At 37.5% G+C, this 27,586-nt stretch overlaps 1 protein-coding gene, 1 long non-coding RNA gene and 1 other non-coding gene across 4 annotated transcripts in view; 2 read left to right on the forward strand and 1 right to left on the reverse strand.

Annotated features, from left to right (window-relative positions):
* Positions 1-23,278, reverse strand: part of EIF4E (eukaryotic translation initiation factor 4E) — a 39,026-nt gene extending 15,748 nt beyond the window's left edge. Inside the window, exon 1 of one of the 2 annotated variants that reach the window (XM_081596415.1) lies at positions 22,383-23,278. In XM_081596415.1, the coding sequence (XP_081452541.1) occupies positions 22,383-22,400 (18 nt within the window). In that variant the 5' untranslated portion in view covers positions 22,401-23,278. The remainder of the gene's footprint in view (positions 1-22,382) is intronic. The other variant, XM_081596406.1, reaches the window with a different exon arrangement.
* TRNAC-ACA (transfer RNA cysteine (anticodon ACA)) lies at positions 5,532-5,603 on the forward strand. Its single transcript has one exon. It is a non-coding gene; the product is annotated as a tRNA-Cys (tRNA).
* On the forward strand, positions 21,428-25,336 carry LOC145547269 (uncharacterized). The gene is made up of 2 exons (XR_014083689.1): positions 21,428-21,777; positions 22,610-25,336. It is a non-coding gene; the product is annotated as an uncharacterized LOC145547269 (long non-coding RNA).
* The last annotated feature ends 2,250 nt before the right edge of the window (positions 25,337-27,586 follow it).

Raw genomic sequence — 27,586 nt, forward strand, 5'->3', positions numbered from 1 at the left:
CTGGATGAAGCACAAGCTGGAATCAAGATTGCAGGGAGATACATCAATAACCTCAGATATGCAGATGACACCACCCTTACGGCAGAAAGTGAAGAAGAACTAAAGAGCCTCTTGATGAAAGTGAAAGAGGAGAGTGAAAAAGTTGGTTTAAAACTCAGCATTCAGAAAATTAAGATCATGGCTTCCAGTCCCATCCTTCATGGCAATTAGATGGGGAAACAGTGAGAGACTTATTTTTTTGGGCTCCAAAATCACTGCAGATGGTGATTGCAGCCATGAAATTAAAAGATGCTTGCTCCTTGAAAGAAAAGTTATGACCAACCTAGACAGCATATTAAAAGCAGAGACATTACTTTGCCAACAAAGGTCCATTTAGTCAAAGCTATGGTTTTTCCAGCAGTTATGTATGGATGTGAGAGTTGGACTATAAAGAAAGGTGAGCACCGAAGAATTGATGCTTTTAAACTGTTGGAGAAGACTTAAGAGTCCCTTGGACTGCAAGGAGATCCAACCAGTCCATCCTAAAGAAAATCAGTCCTGAATATTCATTGGAAGGACTGATGCTGAAGCTGAAACTCCAATTCTTTGGCCATCTGATGGGAAGAACTGACTCACTGGAAAAGACTGTGATGCTGGGAAAGATTGAAGGCAGGAGGAAAAGGGGACAACAGAGGATGAGATGGTTGGATGGCATCACCGAGTCAATGGACATGAGTTTGAGTAAACTCCAGGAGTTGGTGATGGACAGAGGCCTGGTGTGCTGCAGTCCATGGGGTTGCAAGGAGTCAGACACAACTGAGCAACTGAACTGAACTCAGACCTAGTTATCATCATCATTTAAAAATGTCAGGGGAAAAAAGGAGCCTGGAAATAATGTATATTCTCCACATTAATCCATGTAACTCTTCACCCTACTGTAAATTGGTATCAACAAAAAGATAGCTAAGAAAAGAGACCTGAAGCTGAAACAAGTTGATACAAAAAAGGAGGGCAATGCAACAAGGGTCTGGATATCAGATTTAAACTGAACCAGAAAAACAACAAAGATACATATTCACATTAACATTTTATAAATCAGAGATGTATGATCTAAAAGACTTCAGAGCAGACAGATGATACATATTTTACAAAATAAAATTCATTTTTCTAATCAAAAAGACACCTCCAGGAACTACTTTTTACTAGCCTATGAAGTCACTCACAGCAAGGGCTTTATCTCGACTTGGCTCACAATTTTAATGCCAATTATGACAATGCTACACCCAACAGAAACTTACTGGCTTGACTTCTTAAATTTTAAATGTTTACACACAGTAGTTAAGGCCTTAAAATTTACATATAGCAGCCAATGTCTTAATACCACCATTTTTACCAGCATTTTCTCATCACAATCCATTTAAATCTTCAAATAGATGATCATTACCAAATGCCATTCTTCACTAGCTTAAAATTAATAATGGCCTCCAAACAGAGGCAGTCTGAGTAAATAGAGAAAACAGCAAACAATTAGGGACTGATAAGGCAGGTGGGTTTCAGGGACAGTGTACCAGAGAAAAGGGAGCTGCAGGAGTGAGACTCAAAAATCTATGTATAAATCTCTCAAATCCTTGGCTGTGACTCCTAAACTGACATGTTCAGAGTACAACTTTGGGTGGCCAAGAAGAGAGCAGCTGAGCCAAGACTTCAGAGGCTGAACAGCATTTGGAAGACTAAGTTCAGATCCAGCCTGAGTGGATGGTTGAAAATCCTCAGCTTTCGGAAGAAACCCATATGCCTAGCAAATTCTAAAAGTAATCCCCAACAGGATCAAGGTAATCTGACAAATTAACTGCCCCACAAGGACTGAACTCTCTATTCTTCACAGAAAAATGACACAAGTCTGAGCCTCTGTGAATATTATCAACAACACCTAGCAAACAACCAAACATCATCAAACATGCAAAGAAAATTTTCTACAGCAACTGATGATCAAGAGATTAAACTGTCTAGACCTAGATAACATACACAAGATCCAGATATCAGGGCTAGCAGACAGTCTTAACTTTTTTTGTTTAGTTGTTGTGTGACTCTCTAGCAACACCATGGACTGCAGCCCACCAGGCGGCTCTGTCCCCAAGATTCCCCAAGCAAGAATACTAGAGTGGGTTGCCATTTCCTTTTCCAGGGGATCTTCCCGACCCAGGGATTGAATGCACGTCTCCCGCACTGGCAAGCAGAACCACTGAGCCACCTTATTACTATGGGAAAATAGAAGACGGAGGGAATTCCCTGGTGGTCCAGTGGTTAGGATGTGGTGCTTTCACTGCCAGGGCCAGGGTTCAATTCCTGGTTGAGGAACTGTGATCCCACATGCATGCAGCATGGCAAAAAAAATTTTTTAGAAACATACTCTTCCTCTCAAAGTTAAGAAACACTGCAAATTCTCTTATTTACCTAAAGGACAATGATTAGTAAAATGGACTCATGAATTCAAAATCCTCATTACGATCCACAATTGTACAATTCCACAGCGTTTGTTTACATCTTTTATCAATACCTCAGCAACACATAAAAAAACAATGACTTACACTAGGAGTAATTACAAGTTTCAGAGGATACAAAATGTCACTTCCTAAGTACATTCTTTTCTCCTATTCTACTCTTTTCACCATTAGGAGAATGATCCAAGACTTAGATGGTATCAAAGTCTCTAGATATTTAAGAACTAAAAACAAATATGCTCACTTCCTTAAAAAGTGTTCCTTTAAATTGAAAGTTCTATTTTAATTAAAATTTTAGTCTTTATATTAAGAGTATATAATTTTGGAGTTTTCCTGTAACTGAAATAAAAATAGCTACTAATCTTTAAATAAATGTGTGTATGTATGAATATGTATACTATTTTAAAATCTTTCATCTTTGATTTCAGTATTACACAAACAAGCTAGATTTTAAAACAAGTACTCTAAAACACTTTGAAAAATAATGTTTATTAACCATAGACAATCTTTTCAGTATTTGACATGTTTTTTAACATAAGCCTTTTCCCCTCCTTGGCCACACTGATCAGGGATGGAAGCTGTGCCCCTTGCAATGGAAGTACAGAGTCCTAACCACTGGACCACCAGGGAATTCCTGTCTTTTTTAGCCTTTTAAGCAACTATCTAGAGTCTGATAGATGTTCAAATTTTTAAGCTTATTTGAATTTCTCAAATCCTCTTAATAAGATAAAAGTGATTGTTTCCATGACACAATAAAAATTGACACAATAAAAATTACTTAAATACTCTACAAAAATATGGCACAGACCAAATCTAGTAAGAAATCATTTTCATGATGGAAATTACTTATGAAAACATTAATATTATAAGGACATATTTTCTCAGTACAAATTTTCTCAGGTCATGTTGTGCTACGGCCACATCTACTTATCACAAAAATTCAAAGCTTTAAAAAGCTTACAATCAACCATTCACCCTGAAAGCTTCTTGATTCTGCAACTATGTTGTAAATTATTGCAAAGGAAAATATTTTTGTTTGAGACTACTGAGACATGCCCCATTATAAAATCATTTTCTGTTCATTTCTTTCAACTTACTGTTTTATTTTTTGTTTAAAATCTCTTAACTTTGATACAAATAACCAAGGTGCATTTTTTCAACTTAGATAAGGCAAAAAAACACATCAAAGTATAGCCCTGTTCGATGTTATTTTAACCTTTAAGATTAATTCTATGGTGGTGGTCTATTCTATGGAGAGGCTCCAATATCCTTTTTTTTTTTTTTTAGCTGGACCACGTCTTAGTTGCAGCATGTGGGATCTAGTTCCTTGACCAAGGATCAAACTTAGACCACCAGAACTGGGAATGCAGAATCTTAGCCACTGGACCACCAGGGAAGTCACTCCCATACCTTTTAAATCTATGGTAGTACATATAATGAGAAGTAATGTCCAGAATGATGGCCATGCTGTATTATTAAATTATTTTATTAAAAATTAGTTTACAATTATAGTTGTTGTTCAGTTGCTAAGTCATATCCGACTCCTTGTGCCCCCATGGACTACACAGCACACCAGGCTCCTCTGTTCTCCACTATCTCCCAAAGTTTGCTCAAATTCACGTCCACTGAGTCGGTGATGCTAACCATCTCATCCTCTGCCACCCTTTTCTCCTTTTGCCTTCAATCTTAGACATACGCCAAATTAATTACAGACATATACCAAAAAAGAATGAAGAAACATATTTCAAAAGAACCCTAACAGGGGAAATTTCCTGGCAGTCCAGTGGTTAGGCCTCTGTGCTTTCACTGTCATGGCCCAGGTTCAATCCCCGGTCCAAGAGACTGGACAGCCAAGGTATTTCCTACATCCAATTTAAAAACAAAATTCTCTATTGCAATGTCCTGCAACATCCCTCCAGCTTGGTGACCACCCAGCTTGGTGGTCACCCCACAGAAGGAAATTTCACTGAAAATTACATTTTAAATATCCTAGAAATTACCCAGACAAACCAGGAAAGGCTAATTTTAAAGACCATGGCTACTCTCAAAGTAATCAAATAAAATTTCAACCTAAAAGCCAATCTGCAAGTGAAAAACCACTGTATAACACATTTCAGGTGGGTGGAAACGTGAATAAAGCCGTGAGATGGTACAGTGTTTTATCTAGAGATAGTAAGGAAGCAGGGAGTCTAAAGTGAGTGGTCATGAAACCAAAGATAGAGTTAGAACAGTAGACTGGAGCAAGACTGTAGAACGCCTCAGGCTAAAATTGTATCTTTCCAGATAGAAGCAGTGGAAGCCATTAGTTGACAGGTCAAAGTTATTAAATACAACTAACAAGTAAGGGAATAGAAGAGACAACCAGTTTAAGAACAAGTTATTAAATCTGGTTTTGGATTTGCTGAGTTTATGAGATTCAAATAAAAATATATGGAGAAGAGGGCTTCTCTGGTGGTCCAGTGGTTGGGAATCCACCTGCCAATGCAGGAGACTCAGATTCAATCCCTGGTCCAGGAGGATCCTACATGCCACAGGGCAGCCCAAGCACCATAACTACAGATGCCGTGCTCTAGAGCCCACGAGCCACAACTACTGAAGCCCTCACACTCTAGAGCCCTGTGCCTTGAATCAAGAGAAGCCACCGCAGTGAGAAGCCTGTGCACTGCTCACCACAACTAGAAAAAGCCTGCACACAGCAACAAAGACCCAGCACAGCCAAAAATAAATATTAAAAAAAGAGGGAGAGTAAGAGCTTTCAATTAACAGATACAAACTACTATATATAAAATAAACAAAGTCCTACTATACAACACATGAAACTATATTCAATATCTTGCAATAACCTAGAGTGGAATGCAGAGAAGTACATACATACATACATACATATATTAATACATAACATTATATGTATATACATACATATATTAATAAACTGAATCACTAGGCTGTACACCAGAAAGTAACAGGACATTGCAAATTAACTATACTTCAATTTTTAAAAATTTAATGTACAGTATTACAATTTATCTTTTGACTCGATGGACATGGACTTCCCTGGTGGCTCAGACGGTAAAGTGTCTGCCTACAATGCAGGAGACCCGGGTTCGATCCCTGGGTAGGGAAGATCCTCTGGAGAAGGAAATGGCAACCTACTCCAGTCTTCTTGCCTGGAAAATCCTATGGATGAAGGAGCGTGGTAGGCTACAGTCCAGGGGGTCGCAAAGAGTAGGACACGACTGAGTGACTTCACTTCAGTGGACATGAGATGAGCAAACTCCAGGAGATAATGAAGGACAGGGAAGCCTGGTGTGCTGCAGTCCATGGGGTCACAAAGAGTCGGACACAACTTAGTGACTGAACAACAACTAACAGTTTATTAACCCAGTACCTCAGCAAACTGAAAGCACTACATATTAAAGATATGAAATAATGAACAGAAGGGTAAGCAAAGAACAGAAAAGGACAGCAGTGCTTTATGATTTTTCAAGTGGTAACACTGATCCTCACACTTGTACCAAACTATAAGTTTTTTTTACATGATAGGTAACATTTACTAAGCAGTTACTAACAAGCAATAGGCTACATTTATATACATTATCCCAATATAGGGAAGTCCTATATGAAGCAATACAGGGCTTCCCTTGGGGCTCAGCTGGTAAAGAATCCGCCTGCAATGCTGGAGACCTGGGTTCGAAAGATCCCCTGGAGGAGGGAATGGCTACCCACTCCAGTATTCTGGCCTGGAGAATTGCATGGACTGTATATAGTCCATGGGGTCACAAAGAGTCAGACACGACTAAGCGACTTTCACTTTCATCTCAATATATTCAATCCTCACAATACTGTGAAACTACTACTCTCTCTGCTCTTCAAACTTAAGCCGTGGACACTAACATGTAGTCTCTGTAGCCTTACATTTTATTGCAGGACTGTCAAGATTCACAAATATGGATACCATGTCTCTAAGTTTTACCTGTTTGTTGTTTCATCATAATTATTATTACTAGAGCCCTTGTTCACTCTCACAAGTGTCCAGAATGGTTACCAAGACACTCCTTCCAGGTGGCATAACCCTACAGTATATATTAATACCATGCTTTGTACCATAGCCTCAGGTTCCACACCTTCACTCTCTTCCAAGTGCATGCCACAAAAAAGACATGAATAGTACGCTTCACTCTTCCAACACACACACACACTCCGCTAAGAAAAAATATGTAAATACCAATGATTAATTATAGGGACTTTATATTATGCAAGATAGTATACTAAATACCTAAACAATCAAAATATCTTAGAGATACAGGTAAACATAAATGAAAGCTCTCTTTTATGGATACAAATAATTAACTCTAAGAATATTATTATTTGATATGTGACATATGTAAATAGACTAGATGTTTCTTTTACTCTTCCTTTTATTATCCAAACATTCAGTTCCCAGGTCTCTTTTTAGCAAAGATGCATTTCCCACAGATCCTCCCATATGTAAATTAGTATAATTAACTAGTACACAAGAACAAATAGCCTCACTTGCCTTGTAAGGAATGAAAAATCTGGTATAAACAGTAAAAATTGCCACAAATAATTAAACCAACTATTTTGGGGCATTAGTTTTCAACTACATTATCTGTAGTAAAGGAATACCAGCTAACCTGGCATCACTCATCAGGAAAAGTATAGCTATGGATTTAGCAAGTATTCCCTGTCTGTATCAAAGGATCAAATTGGCAACACTTTTGTGCCACAAACTAAAAAGCTGAAGAAGGTAAACAATAAATGTTGATTTAGCAAATTACAAATCTTCTAGGGTTTAAAACACTGCTCAAATAGATAATTTTTTCATGTAAAGAACTGTGAGATCCCATATATTACTTCTGATTCCAGACAGTACTTTTTAATATTCTTTTAAACTAATTTGACACCTAAACAATGAAAAAAATTGAAAATTGATGTATAGAGGGAAGAGCTGTGACTATTTGCACAAACTGTATTGTGTCTGAAAATTACTGCAAAATTTAACAGTTGTTCAAATTAAGTAATAATAACTATATAAAACTGAAGACTAGCACTAGATTTTTGAGTTCAATTTGCTGCACTATAACTAAAAATCAGTATTTTGGATAGTTAGCAAGCTACATCTAACCACATTTTACTAATATAAAATAATTCCTATAGGTCATACTTGAATTTCTGATCTAGAACCTAATTTTTAAAACTAGAAAGATTTGTAGGCATTTAAAATAAACTAATTCTTAAAATAGCATTAATATTTGTCAACCAAATTATTCTGCACATCTTAAGTTGCTTAGGACAAGTCTACAAATTCAGAAAGTGTGGTAGAGACAAAAGAAATAACAAACATGTATGATCTAGAATAAGGTTAATAATAAAATTTAAATGTTAATGCTACTTAAACCAAAGGCTACCAGAAGACTTGTATCTTCTTTTTAGTTTTTATTGGAGAGTAAAACACCCAATGCTATGTTAACTTCTCCTGTAAAGCAAAGTGAATCAACCATAGTTGCATTGTTCAGTCGCTAAGTCATGTTTGATTTTTTGCAACCCCATGGACTGCAGCACGCCAGGCTTCCTTGTCCTTCACAATCTCCTGGAGTTTGTTCAAACTCATGTCCATTGAGTCAGTGATGCCATCTAACCATCTCATCCTTTGTCTCCCTCCTCTTCTTTTGCCTTCAATCTTTCCTAGCATCAGGGTCTTTTCCAAATGAGTCAGCTCTTTACATCAGGTGGCCGAAGTATTGAAGCTTCAGCTTCAGCATCAGTCCTTCCAATAAATATTCAGGGTTGATTTCTCTTAGGATTGACTGGTTTGATCTCCTTGCAGTCCAAAGGACTCTCAAGAGTCTTTTCCAGCACAATTCGAAAGCATCAATTCTTCAGTGCTCAGCCTTCAGGGCTTCCCTGGAGGCTCAGCTGGTCAAGAACTTGCCTGCAATGTGGGAGACCTGGGTTTGATCCCTGGGTTGGGAAGATCTCCTGGAGAAGGAAACAGCTACCTACCCCAGTAGTATGGCCTGGAGAATTCCATGGACTGTCACAAAGAGTCCATGGGGTCGCAAAGAGTTGGACGTGACTGAGTGACTTTCACTTTCAGCCTTCACTATGATCCAAGTCTCATATCCATGCATGACTACTGGGAAAACCACGGCTTTGACTATACGAATCTTTGTCAGCAAAGTGATGTCTTTGCTTTTTAATACGCTGTCTAGGTTTGTTATAGTTTTCCTTCCAAAGAGAAAGTATTTTTTAATTTTATGGCTGCAGTCACCATCCACAGTGATTTTGGAGCCCAAGAAAATAAAATCTGTCTAAAAAAGAAGGGATATATGTATACATATAAAAAGAATCAGTGTGTATGTCTATACCAATCTCCCAATTCAAGACTAATTTTAAAATAACTATGGAGAAATTTATGTAAGTTGAACATTATATAAAAGTAAAAATTAGTGCTTCAAATAAATCAGTAATATTAAAATGTTAGGACAAGCACCTACACTGCACAAAAATATACTGGTTCCAGTAACGTAATAATTTATATTTCATTCATTCTTTAAAGTTTTAAATTTGAAAGGCAAACATTGTAAAGAATTTAACTGCTGCTTCTTTTGAACTTTATTCCTGGACTTCCCTGGGGATCCACCTGCCAAGACAGTAGACACGGGTTCTATCTCTAGTCTAGGGAGATTTCACATCTCAGGGGGCGACTAAGCCCATGAGCCACAATGACTGAGAGCCCATGCTCTAGAGACCATGAGCTACAACTACTGAGCCTGAGTATGCACACCCTAGAAAAAGAGTAGCCACTGCAAGGAGAAGCCCGAGCACTGTGACTAGAGAGGAGCCCTCACAAGCTGCAACTAGAGAAAGCCCACACACAGCAATGAAGATCCAGCACAGCAAAAAATAAGTAAAATTTTTTCTAAAAGTTTATTTCTTTCAATTTGAAAAGCATAACTCAAATGTAAGGATACTGATTAAATGTTAGTTTAAATAATCAATTTTAACATGTCACAGTTAAACAAGCACTTGAATTCTTTTTAAAATCCATGCGTTAGCTTTAAGTTCTATAATGCTAAATAGCAAGGGGGTATAGCTTTGCGTAAACTACAGAGTTGGTGATGGACAGGGAGGCCTGGCATGCTGCAGTCCATGGGGTCGCAAAGAGTTGAACACGACTGAGCGACTGAACTGAATGCTAAATGTTAAAATTTTAAATTTCAACATTAAAATTTCTTACTAAAAATATGGTTTTAATAAGAATATTAGATTTATCCTTTTATTCTCTGAGTAAAGTTTTCTGGAATTTATCTGAATCATCTTTTCAAAGACGTCAACCTGTATTTCTTTAAAAATTAAAAAACCAGGTACTGCAGTCACTGTTAAAATGTCCCCAGGTTTAGAGAGTATGGTTATATCCTTTCACTTAAGGAACCATCCAAACTTCCAAATATAAAAACATCTATAATCTTTAACCCAGTTATACTTTTAATTCTGTATTTATCAAAAGTAACTCTCAGGATAATAGGAGCTTTATATATTTTATATTAATAAGCAAAAGTAGAGGCAAAAAAGATACAACCAAAGGTGACAGATAAATCACAGCGTTTATGATATATGAACTATTTTAAAATGCTAACATAAATGTGGAAAAATATTTCAAGACTGAATAAACAGAGAATTTTACTTTTAGGGGGCTGGAAGCCACTTTTTTAATTTAACAAGTTCCAAATATATTGTGATGCCTCTAGACAATGGAATATTATTCTACAATAAGAAAATAAGCTATCAAGCTGTGAAAAGACATGGAGAAATCTTAAATGCATATTACTAAGTGAGAGGATCCTTAAAGGGTACATACTGTTTAACAACTATATGATAAAACTATATTTCTGGGAAAGACAAGAGATAGTAAAAAGATTTGTAGTTGCTAAGGGTTGTGGAGGAGGGAGGGACAAACAGAAGACTTTTAGGCAGTGAAATGATCTGTATGAAACTATAACGGTAAATAGGTTATGTCAAGTGTCCAAACCTACAGAATGTGCAACAATAAGAGTGAATCCTGATGTCAACGACAGTCTTCAGGTACTAATGTGTCAATGTAGGTTCATCCAGTGTTAACAAATGTACCACTCTGGTGTAGAATGTTGATTGTGGGGGAGACTGTGCATGTCGGGTCAGGAGATAAAGTCAGAACCCTTTGGACCTTCCTTTCAAGGAAGTGAACCTAAAACTGCTCTAAAAAAAGTCAAAGGAAAAGAAAAAGGCACAAAGAGAGACACAGTGGGGGGGGGGGAAGAGTACACAAACAGGTAAACCAAAATATTAACCAGAGAACATAGTAGGATTACAGATAATTTTTTCTTCATACATATCTAAATGTTCCAAATTTATTATAACAAAATTAATACAGAAGCCCAAATACATATAGTGTCTACTTCTGGACTGCTCAGTCTGTTCCAGAGATGTCAGTTCCCACATGCACCAACATCCCATTTTTAAAAGTACCTCTGTTGAATGTTTTTTCTCCTTGCAGGGGACATTCTTCTTTCCCCTTTTCTCTTCTTTTTCAAAAATTTACTGCCATTCTCATTTGTTTATTCTTTCAAATAAACTTACAAACTTCTTCTTTAAATGGCCAGAGAGTAAATATTTTAGGCTGGGAATCTGATCAATTCTTCATTGTTTTGTTTTACAATCTTGTGAAATAAAAACCATTCTTAGTTAGCAGGCCACACAAAAAAGCAGCCCTAAGGCCAGCTTGTGAAACCCATCAGTAAGTGTAGCTTCCACTGCACTGGCAAATATTTTCATTCAGTTTATACAGAATGTACACATTAACTTTAGGAAAAATTAACATTTTTCCAACATTATCTCTTTGAAAAGCAAATTATGATTCTTCACTTATTAAAGTCCTCTACTGTATTTCTCACTTTATTTATGAATCCTGCAAACTGTTAGGATTTATACTTTCTAGGCACTTAAAAGACTCCAGCATTTGAGTATATGATTACTGCAAAGAACTTCCTAGGTTTGTTATTATTCCAGGCATTTTTGGCCTAGTTATATGGAAAAATTGTTAACACTATATTCTATAATCAGAACGCAACAAGTTACTTTTTAAATGTCATAATAAGTATTAGTTCTTTATTTCTTTTCTATTCAGTAATCCAGTATCTCGTAGGTTAAGGGAGAGCTGGGTTAAGCACTCAAGAGTGCATGGCACATGATAGGCACTTAAATGTTTGAATAAATAAATGATTCTAACTTTGTTCCCAGTCAAAATTGCACTAAAACGTCAATAAATTAAAAAAAAAAAAAAAAAAAAGAAGGTCCACAATCATGAGGAGAGCAGGGGAAAAAAAAAGAAAGAAAGAAAAGTGGAATGTAGATGGACAAGTATACACCTTAAAGTCTCCTGGCAGCACCTTTATAACTTGGGAGTGAAGGGAGTAAATGAAAAGAATTTGGTGAGGGCTTCCCTGGTGGTCCAATGGTTAAGAATCTGCCTTGCAATGAATGAACACCGGTTCAATCCCTGGTCCGGGGAGATCTCACATGCTGTGTGGCAACTGTGTACCCCAGCTACTGAAGCCTGTGCTCCATAAGAGAAGCCAGCTCAATGAGTAGCCTGCACACCACAACGAAGAGCAGCCCTCACATACCGCAACTAGAGAAAGCCCATGTGCAGCAACAAAGACAAAGCATAGCCAAAAATAAATAAATAAAAAGAATCCAGTGAAAGCTGTTTTGGAAATAACTAGGTCTCTCCATCCCCAGCCCCACTCAACCACTCCCAAGTCCCTAGGATTGCTGCCATGAGTTCAAGAATAAAAAGAAAAAAGCAACTTGGAAAAAATAGCCAGGGATAGATCACGCCTTTAAAAGTACGTACCTATATATCCTCCAAAAGTTAAGATTGTGCATACATACAATTATTCCAGGAAGCTATGAAAATGAGCATTCAGAAGATCAGAGAGATAGAACATCTGGAAATTTAAATTATGAGACAGAAAAGGTTGGAAGTGGTAAAGAACCTGCCTGCCAATGCAGGAGACATAACAGATACAGGTTCAATTGCTGGATTGGGAAGATCCCTTGGAGGAGAGGCATGGCAACTCACTCCAGCATTTGTCTGGAGAATCCCATGGACAGAGGAACCTTGCAGGCTACAGTCCACGGGGTCGCAAAGAGTCAGACACAACTGAAGCAACTTAGCATGCACAGAAAACAAAACAAAAAGAAATGGGAAATGAGAGCAAAATTGAGATTTAATTTAGAGAGCACACAAGAGCATGTCAGAGCATGCAGACATGAATGACTCAGTGCAGTAGATCCAATATATACTTAACCATTTCAAAGAGAAAAACGGGGATAGGAAAATCACCAATAGATCTCTCAGAAGAGATGGATATGAGTTGCTGTATCTAACAAGTTCAATGAGTACCCAGCACAATAGATAATATTCATACTAAAGTATGTCACTGTGAAATGGGGAAAAGGAAAGACTCAAACAAATTTCTGGGGAACAGAAAGGGAACTGGTCACGTTAAAAATAAAAGTCATCAGAATAATTCCTGAATTAAACAAATTGTAAGAGAAAATGACCATGGGACTTAAAAATTCTGAAGAAAAGACTACACCCAGCCAAGCTACATGTTCAATATGCATGGTTTCAAAAATCTTTCTCATGCACCTTTTCTCAAAAATTTTCTGGAAGATGTGATCCACCATAGTGAAACAAGTAACCATAATCAGAGGAAGAAAAGAGATACAGCAAACAGAGGGGTGCAACACAGAAGTCATGAAAGCCAATCAGGAACACAGTCAAAAGGGATCCAAGCAAGATAGGTGTGCACCAGATACGGACAGCAACAGTCTATAGACTGGAGCAATGTGATTCAGGGTACATTCATTTCACACATGTCATGACCAAAGGGCTTACTATTCTACCTTTCATTAAAAAACAGATTGACCTGTGTCTGGCCTGGGTGTTTATATACACTTAACTCAGCTTAAACATATGCTAACAAAGCTCCTTTTTCCCTCTTTTGTGCCCTGCTCCCTGGAACAGCTAAGAATTTGACACCAAAATTATAACCTACTCTTAAATTAGATACAGAACAACTCACTCCAAGAGACCTCTTTCTTAACTGAAGGTTCTCTGCCTGGCCCATTTCACAGCCCCACCAGGAAACTATTAAGTCCTGTGTTTCCCAGAACATAATCTTACCCATTGGTTTTCCCAAGAGGGGCTCTAGTAGAAATTTCAGGAAGTTGAAACCAAGCTATAACTCAGAAGGTGTGTTCAGTACAGTACCAATACTGTGCTTTCCTTATACATCATCTAAGTTTTTAGTTTTTCAAAACTAAAACAGCTGAAAGATACACAGACTGGATAGTAAACTCTAAAGATAATTAGACTGTTCAAAAAAATCAAGGAAATGATTAACATGAAGGTCGGGATAGTGAGTAGGTGAGGGGGCAAAGAAATGAAAATGTGACCATGGAATAGAAAGCTGAAGCACTGATGATGTCTCACATGATGGGTCTTCAGTTTATTACTCTAAAATTTACAGACACATGTATATTTTTTCTACATATAAATATCTCAGAAAGTTCTAAAAAGAAAAAAATTGTAGCCTGATAGCCAAAGACAGTAGACTTTTTAAATTTTCAATTTGTTGCCAAAACATTCACCCTACAGATATACCACCTCATGTATAGAATAATACAGATAAGAGTTATTCATCACAGCACTTAATTAGCAAATGTTTGGAATTCCAAAGTAAGTTAATGGCTAAACTGGGGATGGGAAGTAGGGTGGGAGGTAAGGGGTGGGTGTGTATGACCGGAGGGGAGCTGTAGACTACTCAAAAGTATGGATACAGGGAGGTATGATTCTTTAGGGGGCGTAATTCTAACAATCTTCCACACCTTTGAATTTTCTATTGCCTTTCTCAAATAATTACAGTAGTTATCAATCTTTCTAACTGTTCAATTATCACCTAGTACTCAGTTTATCTGGTATGGATAACACAGCCAAACCAATAAACACAAATGGTACTATAATTCATCCCCAGATTAACAATCACATTCCCTCTTATAATCAGTTCAGGATTATAAACTTTGATATACTTAATGCCTTAACTGGACCCCAGGAAGTGTTCATCAATATAGAAATGTTTTAAGATCAAACCATGTAATATATATCATCAGAAAAAAAAAATGAAAACTTGATTGTTGATATGAAATGCTCTAAAAGACATAAGTGAAAAACACAAGACGCCAGAATAGTGTATGGAGTTGGCTACCACTTATTTTTTGTAAAGAATATACAGTTGATCCTTCAACAATGTAGAGGTTAGGGGTACCAACCCTATACAGTCAAAAATCCACACACAACTTTAGTCAGCCCTTCTCAGCCAAAACCTGGCATTTGTGGACTCAAACAACTGCAGATCTTTTAGTATCATAGAATGCATTTAGTGGAAAAAAAAAAAAAATCCATACCTAAGTGGAGCCCCACATTTCCAATCCAGGTTGTTCAAGGGTCAATATTACATTTGCTTGTGTATGTATATGATATAGTGTGTATATATATCCTTCAGTATCTGTGGCAGATTGGTTCCAGGACCCCCATAAGATATCAAAATCTACAGATGTTCAAGTCCCTTAAATAAAATGGCACAGCACAGAAGGCTCTCCAAAATTTGATCCAGTTGATTGAATCCTTGGATGGAAATCTGGGGTGGGGGTGGGAGGGACACTGAATATACAAATCTCCACAGAAAGATATGAACTGACCATCTGACCATCCTGGTTGCCCCTAAAAGTGATCCATCTGGATGGGAACAGCCTCAGTAAACTTCACTGCATACTCTTTTGTACAAAAACTGATTTGTGGGCAATGTAAACAACAACTGGCTATTCACACACACACTTTCTTAAACAGCAAAACAAGGTCATATGACAATTTTGTCAAGACCAAATAATTATCTTGAAGTTGAATACAGAAGAAAAATTAGAAAGATGTCTTCCTAAAGTAAAATTTAACAATAACTTGCCCAACCAAACTGGCGTTTGTTGTATCCAGTTATTCCTTACAACGTTGTAATACAATATGTGTTTGTATATACCAGGATATGTCTAGATTCTAGAGCCACTGTCCAATTCAGTATCCATTTACTACATATGGAATTAAATTACAAGTAATTAAAAATTACATTTAAAGTTTAAAAATAATTTCTTTGTTGGATTAGTTTTATTTCACTGCAGCTAGTGGCTACTGTATTGGAAGCACAAATATAGAACACTTTGATCATCACAGAAAGTTCTCCTGGACAGAACTTTTTCAGAAGAATCCTCAAAAAAGCCAGTTAACATCTGAATGCTTTGGAGAGAACTAGGTGGTTGGAAACAACAGGAGATAGATAGGTTTTTCACACCAGTAAGACAGGACTTGGCCTGTGCCAGGCAGCATCCTTAATGTTTCATGTTAACGCTCTTAATCCTTACTGTACTTCAATTATTTTCCTTTGTAATCATAAGTATTAACATTTTATTTAATGCATTTAAAAACAGTATTCTGATAATGAGGTCACAGGCTCCAGCAGACTGCTAAAAGGATCCATCACCTTTAAGGAAAAAGTAATTTAAAAAGCTAAAATAACATTAACTATAAACCAAGATCCAAAGGTGACTTTTGCTAAATATTGTTTGAGAATACAAGTTGTACAAGTTCAAAAGAAAAAAATAAATTGTTTCACTCATAATCCCATCATGCCACCACCCATACATCCTTTCAGATCTGATTGTATGTTTATTTGTGTGCGACCTATGACTCAATTCTATCCTTAAAGTAGAGTTTTTCCTGTAGGTAAAGAGTTGGACTTCTGAGTATTGGTTGAATTTTAGTTTCTTTTTTATAACTGTAATAAAGCTTGTAGACAGAACCTTGGTTTGAGTTCCAGCACTCTCAGTTAGGAACTCTGTGACCCTGGCAGAATTTTTTTTAGTCACTTGAAATGTGAATTTCTCACTGATAGAAAGTATTTATTCCACAACATTACAATTTTTAAAAAACTACAAGAAAAAGATGTGTATTTTCTCTCTACTGAAGTATTTCTTGCCTTAGTTAATACTTTTAAGTTATCAGACTTTGTGGTTACAGAAACTGTTATCCTAAGATGACCCATGGAAAACCCCATAAGAATTTTTTATAACAATTTTTTAGTTCACATAAATACTAAAATCTTATTGACTGTCATTGTAATAAGCACAGCATTTTACAGTAACAAGTTTAAAATACGTAACTAAAGATATTTTAGCTTTAAAGATTACTGCAAAGAATTTACTACAAAGATTACTCAGAGAAATCTTAGTTTTATTACTACCACCTCCTCCAAATAATTCAGCTTTTAAGATTAGTAACATTATAACTGAAACTTTTTCAAAACAACTGCTTAACTCTTTGCCAGACCTTTCACCAAAATTACTAAAAGTCAAAGGTAGCTGAGAATAGCTTCCATATTGGCAAATTTTTAAAAAATTTTACTACACTGTTTCCACTAGCAAAATATTTCACCTGTCAAATCATTTGAATTGACAAGGTCCAGAAATAAAATGAGAAGGGGGAGAAGGGAAGAGATCATTCACTTTCTTTAGAAATCAACCCACAAAGTCCTAGACCATTCACTGAAGAATGAACAGTGTAACTAACTTGTTTAGTCCTCAGACTTTGGACACAATGTTGCTATTTTCTTAAGATTCTATACTTTGGATATCAGCAAACACTGTTCTACAACACAACCTAAAAACAAACTTCTACAAGTTTTATTTTAGAGCTGTAGCAAAATCTCTATTAAGTTTATCAAATTAATCTTTCCAAGTCACACAAGGAACACCCATTACATGCCTGTTGGAAAGACAGTGTCATGTTTAACACACTCTGGAACTTGGCTGCTTTAGTTTGAACTCCACCCCACCACTTATTAGCTGTGCGATCTTGGGCAAGTTAGTCACACAAAGTTACTTCATTTCTCTGTGCCTTGGTTTCCTTATCTGTGAAATAAGAGTAATACCTACCTCATAAGGCTGCTAAAAAATTAAATGAATATATGTAAAGCGCTTAGTAAGATGCCTGACACACAGTAAGTGCTGTGTTAATTATTATTAAGCTATAAAGATTACTTAAGTTAAAACTCACTATTACAGACTATTATTTAAAAGAACATTTCTATTAAGTCAGTTGCTTAGAACTTTAAATCTGTAGCCCTGGAAATGCAAAGCTGGTTAGATCTGTTATAATTCTACAGACTCTTAATGAACACAGTAAGCAAAAATTACAGCTTCCCATTGTTTCTATGAAAGATGTATCTAAAGTTTCAACTGGGGGAAAAATCTTATTTTTCTGATCACCTTCTCAGGTTCTAGAAGTAAGAGACTAGAAATGACTACACAGTACTTAAGAGACAAAGTCATCTTTTTTCTCTAGACACATATAGGAACCTTTAAAGAGAATACTACTGCTTTTTACTGTAAAGAGTGGGAAGTGTATCAGTCAGTTATGGGTTATAAGTTTTGTATTTCTGAATAATGGCAAAGAAATGATAAAAATAAAGTCAGCTATGTGAATCTCCTAGCAAAGAGAGGAAAAGGTAAGCATACCCATGCATGAATACACCTGCATGCAGCACATCAATGGAATATTAACTTTATCTAGTTCTTTGTAACTGACAAATTGTCATCTCTGAATAATGTATTTGAAAATCAAAATCATTGTATCTTATTTCCATTTTTCAGCTAGCCTTAGAAATTTCAAGGTCACATAGACATTAAAATTAGATTGTAATTCAGGCTCACTTCCAATTCTCAAAAAATTCTCTATGACAAAGATGGAGCAACTCCAAAACAGCAAGAAAATTTCTAACAGAAGCAGAGAAGGAAAGGAAGAAATTACCTTTGCTATAACAACTACTTGACAGGTTCCTTGTTACATCCAGGACTGCAGATACTTCTATACTCTTAATCTTATATAAATTAAATAGAATACTTAATAAAAAAATTTTTTATGTAGAATTTTCTATCCAAACTGGATTATGATTACTTAAGTCATTAAACATTTTATTCTCTGCAACTCTGGAGTGCAGACTATGTCTGTTTCTAAGCTGGACTTCTCTAAGTCAAATAATTAGGCATAATATTAATTCAGAGTAAAAAAGTAAAATGTAAAATATAAACACTAGAACCAAATTTCTTTGGCTGATGAATGAACTCTGATAACACTACGTTCTTTCTCAAAGCAAAAAACACGCATATTAACATGCAAGGTCTGCTTGTCAATAGTCTTTGTTTAGCAAAAAACATGGCATTATATAATATATTTGTCATGAATTTAAGATTTACTTTTAATAAACTCTGCAAAACAAAACATATTTCTAAGAGATAAAAAAGGAAACATTAGATTAGCTGACTGTCCAAGTGAATTCCACCTATGAAACTAAGGTATAGTTTAAAAAAATTCAAAAGACACAACATAAAAGCAAGTAAAATTATATACCTTCAGTTAACTAAAGAAATAAAAATCTCTTATCTTTAAAAAAATTACCAGTCAAAAAATAACCCAATAATGAAGAAAACAGAATGAAGATAAAAGCTACCAAAGCAATGATCCACTGGAGGCAAAATGGCCTGCCATTTTTACCAACTCATATTAAGTCTAACTTTGATCTACTCACAAGCTCTAATTCTGACCTGGCCACAATTCAAATGCCAACAGAGTAACAGGAGAGTATTGTTCAAAATTTTCCCATAGTACCTGTTAAAGAGATAAATGGTTCCTTTAATTTGCCTATCAACTTTCTTAACAAATTTAGTATTATCCAGTATTCTTTTGTGTGTCCGTGTGTTCTGTCATGGGTGTTTTTTTTTTGGAGTACAGTTCATTTACAAAGCTGTGCTAATTTGAGGTACACTGGCAAAGTTTTAAATATACACACACGTATATATTTACCTTCTTTTTCATTATAGTTATTACAAGGTACCGAATATAGCTCCCTGTGTTATCAAGCAGGTCCCTGTGCTCTATTTTATATATCATGGTGTGTTTCTGTTAATCCCAAACTCCTAATTTATCCCTTCCTCCTCCCTTTCCCCTTTGGTAACCATAAATTTATTTTCTGTGTCTGTGAGTCCGTTCCTGTTTTGAAAGTAAGTTCCTTTTTATCATTTTTTTAGATTCCGTGTAAGATTCATCTTAATTTAACTGATCTCACACACACACGCTCGATAATCACATAATATCAAATTGAAAATGACTGATATTTTACATAACTTTCAGAGACAAAAATTCCCCGAATGCCTACCAAGGTGGGACAAGCAGGAAAAACCTATGACTCTTCAGGTGCTTATGATTATGCCCAGGAAAAAAGGAATAAGGAAACTCACAAGCTAACTGAAATAGCAATGAATAAATACACTTTTTTGTAGGCTTTTACAGGGATACTTCAATTGCAACAAATACAAATCAGTTGCTTAAAAAAAAAAATCCCATTATTTAAAATTGCCAAAAAGAATTCTAAATGACTAATCTATGGACAAGGGTACATTAAAAAGTACTAAAAAAAAAATCGCATTTTTACACTAAAATGAACCCTTTAAAGTATTTTACAGGCATCCTCAAACTACTATAGTTTCAATTTGGCTTTCGCCTTTCACAAACCAGATTTTTAGGTTCCCTACTCCCCGAATTTAAATGCAGTATTCAAATCTCCCAAGGGTCAGCAACTAGAAGGAATACTACACTGTATCACTGACCAGGATCATTAGAAATTCAGCTTCTAAAAGCTTACACTGAACAAGGTATAGATTCCCATTTTGTATAATCTGTATCCTAAAGAACACCTGGTACAACCTCCTAAACATATTCGGGGCTATAAATATTTACTGACTGAAAGCACTCCTTCAAAACTTTGCAGTTTTGTTCCCAGCTGTTGAAACAAAACAGCATGGCTTTGCAAAACCCAAAGGACCTAAATGTTACTGAAACTTCACAGAATACATTATTGTTTTGTTTAGAGGGTTTAGCCTTCCCCTTATTACCAGCTGTAATGCTTTTAATTGATGTTAGTACAGACAGCAAGGGAGTTGATGAGTTATAAGTAATACCATAGCCCATTAAAGGGTTTTAAGTTAAAGATTTTACATATTTACCGTTTAGCTATTTAACATCAATGGTCTAAAAATCAGTTCATATTATCAGCAACTTAAAAGAGAGTTCTGTAGTCAATCTAATTTCCAGGAAAATAAACACACACTGGTACCAATAAAAGAAGAAATAACCAAGCTTTCTTCCTTAAACTCTGGCAGGAAGCTAAGGATAGTTTACATCAATGTAATGAAAAATAAGCATTTTTGTATTCTACAGACCTTTCCATACCTAGTTTTCACAGTAGTTATAGAAGTCTTTAAAGAGTCAAAGCAAATTGGGAAGCCATTATCAAAATCACAAACTACCATTAAAGATATACGAAAACATCTGGCAACGAAGGTCTGGAATTGGTTCCAGAGTATCAAAGGTTTTCTGCTGAAATGTATTACGCCTCTAAATTATCACTTAGATGCGACATTCCTAAAACGGCAACACAGGTCTAGAAGTTTCAGTAAGCCAGTACCGGCAAAACCAAACTATGACAAAGATACTCTCTCCTTTGAGCGGTAACAATCAACTTGGTGCTCTGGGATCAACCTGCTTCAAAGAAGTTTAAGATGGTACCTAAATTGGGAGGGAAGCCAGTAGAACGGATAAAGAGAAAATCAAATGAAAAATTAACTTGAAAAGTTAAGTTTCTATTTCCAATAAACTGCGTCTGTGCAAACTTCCAGACGATAAAGACTCGGAAGAACAGACGGATCTAGACCCAGTCGCATTCTCTGAGGCGTGCGCACAGCGCGGAACGGATGAATGAATGGAAGACAGGCGCGTGTGAAATACAGCAGGTCCGGCCGGCAACCAGACCGGCAGCAGCTCTCCGTAGGCCTCGCTCCTCCCCCTTCCCTCCTCCATGACAGCCCGGTCTCGAGCACGGAGGGGCGAGGACAATGTGGTCCCCCATCTAACCACCACCACCCCTCCTTTCATCCTCCTTTCAGAGGTTTACCGCGCGGCACAGGTTCTCCTTCCCACCCCAAACCTTTCTCGCCTCCACTGCCGCCAACCCCAGCAACTCTCCGACGCGCTGGAGTAACATGCGCTCGCCCTTCTCGGCTCCCCTCGGTGAGGTCGAAGCTTCTCCGCCCGTGCCGCAGCACCACTCCCGCCCAACCCACCCTCTGGCAACGCGCGCCCACTGGCTTCCCAGCCCACCGGCCTAGTGAACCCCGGCACACGCGCCACACCCGAGTCCCTGGGCTAGACAGAGGCTCGGGAGGGAGAGAGGGAAAGGCTGCCCCGGGGCTCCCTCCTCCATCTCATTCCAGGCCGGCTCGCCGCCCACCCTCCCTGCGGATCCCGACGCCTGCTCGGAGCCGGCCCCACGCCCTCCTATCCCGAAAACACAATTCCCACAACCCTAGCCCAGGGCCCCTAACACCCTGCACCCTCGTGGCCCCCTCAAGGCTCCGCCGGAGGCGCCGTGCCGCCCCTCCCCCATTCCTCTCCCCGAGCTCTTGGGCCCCCACCAGAACGTGTGCTCCACACGCCGTAGCGGCCAACCTCCGGGGCGCCCCCAGTTGTCCGCGGGGAGGTCAGGCCCAAGAAGAGGGGGAGGGGACGGCAAGGGGTAGCATGCGCGCCGGGAACGCCGTCCCGCGGGGTCCCCCAGTCCGAAGGGAGACGGAGCGCGGGGACCGGTGGGGGTGGGGGCCAAAGGCAATACTCACCGGTTCCACAGTCGCCATCTTAGATCGATCTGATCGCACAACCGCTCCTGAAGGGGGGGTGAGAGGAAAAAAAGGAGATTCAAACCGGATTGGCCGGCTACTGTTCACGTGACGGACGTGTCCGTTTGTCCCTGGCGGCGCCTGCGCAAGACTGCGGCTGCGTGTTTAACGAGAGGCTTCTGGGAAGTGAAGTCTCTCTCTCTCTCCCTCTTTTTTTTTTCTTTTAGGCAAAGAAGTTTGAAAAAAAAAAAAGAACTGGTCACGTGGTCGATGGGTACGGTTCGCGGTTCTCTGCGCGGCGGACACTTGCGTTCTGCCCGGTGGTTTTCAGTCCTCTGCTCTTCCGCCTGGATAGATGCTGTCGCACTTACTGCCAGGCATGCCTACTGTGCCCTTTGTCGCCCTGTCCTCCCATCTTCCCCGGAAGGTTGGGAACCGAAGGCTCAGCACGTACAATAAGGCTTCATTTGCTTAGTTGAGGTCCTAGGACGAGTTGCCTGTGTGTTTATTTAATCTTCTTTTGACTTGTCACCATTTTCTCTTAGTTTTAAAAAGAGTTGGCAATGGAGAATAGTTTGCGCAGTCAACCCTCCCCGGTCCCTTGGCTCCGCTAACACTGGTGGTCACTCATTGCCATCACTGCGAAAGGTGGTGGCGGAACCGCCCACAGTACCCACTTGCCACAGGTTGGGGGAAGGGGGAGTGCACCCGACAGCTTTTCCTGTTCCAACTCCTGAAATTAGGACTTCAGGGTTAAATCTTGCGTGGAAGTAAAAATGATTTGCAAGTTGTGTCCTCTCCCTTCCACAGTTCTGCTTTAACGTGAACGGAAACAGCCCACGTCCAGGTGCCAGCCAGGGAAGCCACTCCGGCCCCCGCTGACTAAGCCCTGGACTGACCGTCAGGAGTCGTTAGGCCAGGTCAACTATGACTCTTGACGTTGACTCATTCTCGTTAGGCAAGTGACTTAGTCAATGCCTCAGCTTTTTCATTTATGAACCATAGATAATAATACACTTACCTCACAAGGGTTTGCTGTGCTAATGATTGTAACCAGTTTTGAAGATGCATTAGACTCTATAAATATAGCTTCACTATGGGCAACCTCGTGTCTTCCTAAGGATCCGCGGCTTCCCTTAATGTTTTTTTTAAAAACAATTTAAAATTTTTTCTTTTGTGTACTTTCTTACATTATCACGTACACCAATGCAATTTTAAAGTTTCAAGACAAGCTTCCCCGCCCCACTTTTTAACTGTAGGTATCCTCCACAGAGACTTAAATGTTCAGGAAAATATTGTTATATTCACAATAATCGCTGGCAATTAGAAATTCATCCCCACAATGGCATCCTGCATTTCCTTTCCATGTACGATACTGTGCTGTCATTTCTCAAGACAGTGTTATTCTGCACGGTTATAAATAGAGCTAAAGACATCTAGTAGAGTGCTACTCTAAGGTTTAATGAGGAAGACATTATAAAGTTTCTACTTTCCATGCTTTTTAAGAATGTTAACACCAGAAAAATAAGTATAAGCAGGTTGCCTGTGCCTGCCTGCTTATAGTGTTGCTGATGTTCTTAACTGTGTCATACCTATTATTGAGTACACAATGGTTGCTTGAGTTGACTAACACAGAATTGAGGCTGTAATAACGCAAAAACCATGGCCTGTTCATATGCTTTGGTTTACCTGGATGTCAGAGACAATGAAAGCTTCTGACCAGTCAATTTAGCTTTAGTAGGTTTAAAGTAGAATTCTGAAAACATAAATGGATAATATGGATTTCGCTTTAGATACTATCTACTTTTAGCCTATCCAAAGTAATTACAGTCGATCTCCGTCTTACTTTCTGTTGTTTAAAATTAGTATCCTGTTACCTGATCTGACTATATAGTATAGATGTATTATTTTCCCAGTGCTGCTAGATAACAGAACAAGAGATTTAAAATTTAAAGAGATTTTAGTCCCCATGTGGGATTGAAAACCAGTGATGTTTTTAAAACTTGTTTTTAATGATAGCTTCCATTTCATTAGCTTTTCTCTTGATAAAACACACCTCACTTTTGTCAGTCATCCTAATGCTTCTACAATATATGTGTATATACTCCTATTCTTTACAGCTTAATTTCTATTTTGTATGAGCTTTGTTGCATGTGTTTTATGGCACATTCATATGTCTTTGCCTAATATGACCATCAGATTCTGCCATGTCAAAGACTTGGTGATTAGGTTTTTAATCTATGTATCTCTATAGTTGCTTTGTTTTACCAACCTGAAATACACAGAGCAGAAATTTTATACGTTATTAATCTTCTAATCTACAGAAAAAGTACATATTTGTGCTTTACTTAATGAGTAATAACAGGATATTTGAAATGGGATATGGTATTAAAATACTTTTATACTTATTGGAGTTATATAATTAATACATAACTGATGACCCAGCATAGTATCATGGTGAAGTGAAGTGAAGTGAAACTATTATTTAAAAGCCTGGAATAATTGGTTATCATTTAACATCTGTAAACAATCATGATCTTTTCTCTGCATAGTATATTTCTGAAGCTGATATATCACTAGTCTTTATAGATTTAACTCATGGTAAAAAGACTAATTTAATAGAATACATCATAATAAAAACATCACATCATTTTTATCATGTATTTTATCATTGGAATTTTATTTACATTTTCTAGATAACCAAAGTCATTGTTTTGCTTGGCACTGTTTAACTATGGTTCAAACTAATCATATCTGCTATGATCAATCCCTCAACAATATTACTGCTACACTGTCTAGAAATTTTTTTAAACAGGCCTTGGAATTTTAGACATTCTATTTAAATTAGATGCCTTTCTTAGACTCTGATTAGTACAAAGCAATCATTTTTCTTAACATGAGTAGGTTTTGAGACTGAAGATAAAAAATTGCATAATAAAGTAAATGATTCTTAATATTTTAATGTTGGGTATTAATTTTAGATACAATCTAAATCAACCTCTAGTTAACACTCTTTTTAAAAACCATTTCACTTTTTTTTTTCAGTTTTTTCACTCTCAAACTTGGTTATACTTTACAGTCTATTTTTTAAATTGCTATTGTCACTTTCTATAGTGATGTTACTTTAGGAAAGACCTAAAATGATGGCTTCTAACATGATGAATAATCTTTTAAATTACAATTAATTTAGTATTTGTGAGCATGAGCTCCAATGTCAAATTTTCTTGGTTCATAATCCTCATTCTACCATTTACTGTGTGACCATATACAGATATCTTCCTCTTTCTGCCTCATTTTTTGTCATGAGTTAGATGGGCCAATAATAGTACTTACCTTGCATGATCAGTGTGAGAAATAAATTAATCCATTAACATGCTTAGAATAGTTCTTAGAACATAGTAAGCACTCTATGTTAACTATAATTACCATGATAAAATATCACATGAACATAAATTTCTTATTTCTACTTTTTGTATAGTATAATATGCTTAAAAATTCTTTTATGCAGAGAATCAACCCCCACTCACTGTCTTTAAGCATAGTTAAACATTATCACCTCCATCTTATAGATAGACAGACTCAGTAAAGTTAGGGGACACAGACAAGTCCACCCAGCCAATGGTGAGCTGGAATCCAAACCCAGTACTCTCGACTCTAAGATATCCTTTCCTCCATACCAGAGCTGCTTTCCTCCAACAGGGTCTTCCAAAATGCCTAGGTCTCTTTGAAGAACTTTTAATACTAAGTTCAATTATAAAACTTGACAATTCAAGAAGTACTATGTTAGTAATGGGAAATGTGTAATATTTGAAGGATATTTAAAGGACATGGGACGCCCAGGCACTTCCTTTCTGGGCTGTAAAATCTGTTCGCCATCCTAAGTCATGGGTATATAAATAGTTCACTACCCATATAAAGAAGTGTGACTAAGAACCGAAAGGGTGCAGCTAACAAGCACCATAATAAACACTCATTCACCTAATGATAGAGACAGTCACTTAGTTTCTTCCCTTGTTGCATTCGGATCTCTGTTTCAGTGCCATCCCCTGAAGGAAGCATTCTTTGACCACCCTATCTAAATTATCATAGTCATTACTATTTATCCCCTTGCACTGCTTTATCAGACCACTTTGCAACCCTTGCTTTAAACCCAGGATTATATTAAATATTTAATTGCTGGTTGTCTCCACTACCAAAATATTAGCTCCTTGATGATCTGTAGGTAGATTGCTAACCAGTATTTGGGAAAAACCCAAGTCTAATTTTTAAAACTTCACCGAAGTCTGGCCTCAGGACTAATAGTGCAATAGAAAAAATTTCTATGTCCAGGCATCATGTTAAGCAGTTTACATGTGTTGATGATACCTCATTTTATCTTCAAAAGAACTTTCTGAGATAAGGAAACTGAGGTTAAATAACTTTTCCAGAAACACAGTTCTGCCTTCAGGGCTCTTAACAATATATGATATTGACTAGATTGTAATTGGACTGCCTAATAAAGTCAGTCATTGGAAACAATGAGAAATAACCTGCGAAGAGTGTGTGAAAAATTCATGTTTAGTACCAACGATTACTATAAATACATTTAATGTACCTTTTAAAATTGAAATTAGAAAAAAATTTAAATATATAGGATGCAATCAGTAGTCTATAGAAATAACCCACATGATTGTAAGCACCCCAAATTCAGAGATTTGGGTGGAACTTCAGAGAGGATTTTCTGAAAATCCATGACTGCATTTTCATTGCTACATACCTGAGTAAGTGCTTACATTGAACTTGTCTACAGAAAGAAATGTATTAATGGGTGGAAGTTGATCTGCTGCCATCTATAACAGAGGAATCCTGGATAACAAAATTTGATGATCTAGCATTGTTCTGGGGACAGAGTTGTCGTTGTTCAGTCGCTAAATCCTGTCTCTTTGTGACCCTGTGAACTACAGCATGCCAGGCTTCTCGGCCCATCACTATCTCCCTGAGTTTCCTCAAACTCATGTCCATTGAGTCAGTGATGCCATCCAACCATCTTACCCTCTGTTGCCCCCTTCTCCTCTTGCCCTCAATTTTTCCCAGCATCAGGGTCTTTTCCAATGAGTCAGTTTTTCACATCAGGTGGCCAAAGTATTGGAGCTTCAGCTTCAGCATCAGTCCTTCCAATGAATATTCAGGGTTGAGGGGACAGAGTACCCTAGCACAAAAATATG

This window comes from Giraffa tippelskirchi, chromosome 1, assembly GCF_054371585.1.
Source record: "Giraffa tippelskirchi isolate mGirTip1 chromosome 1, T2T-mGirTip1v1.2.pri, whole genome shotgun sequence".
Taxonomy (NCBI): Eukaryota; Metazoa; Chordata; class Mammalia; order Artiodactyla; family Giraffidae; genus Giraffa; species Giraffa tippelskirchi.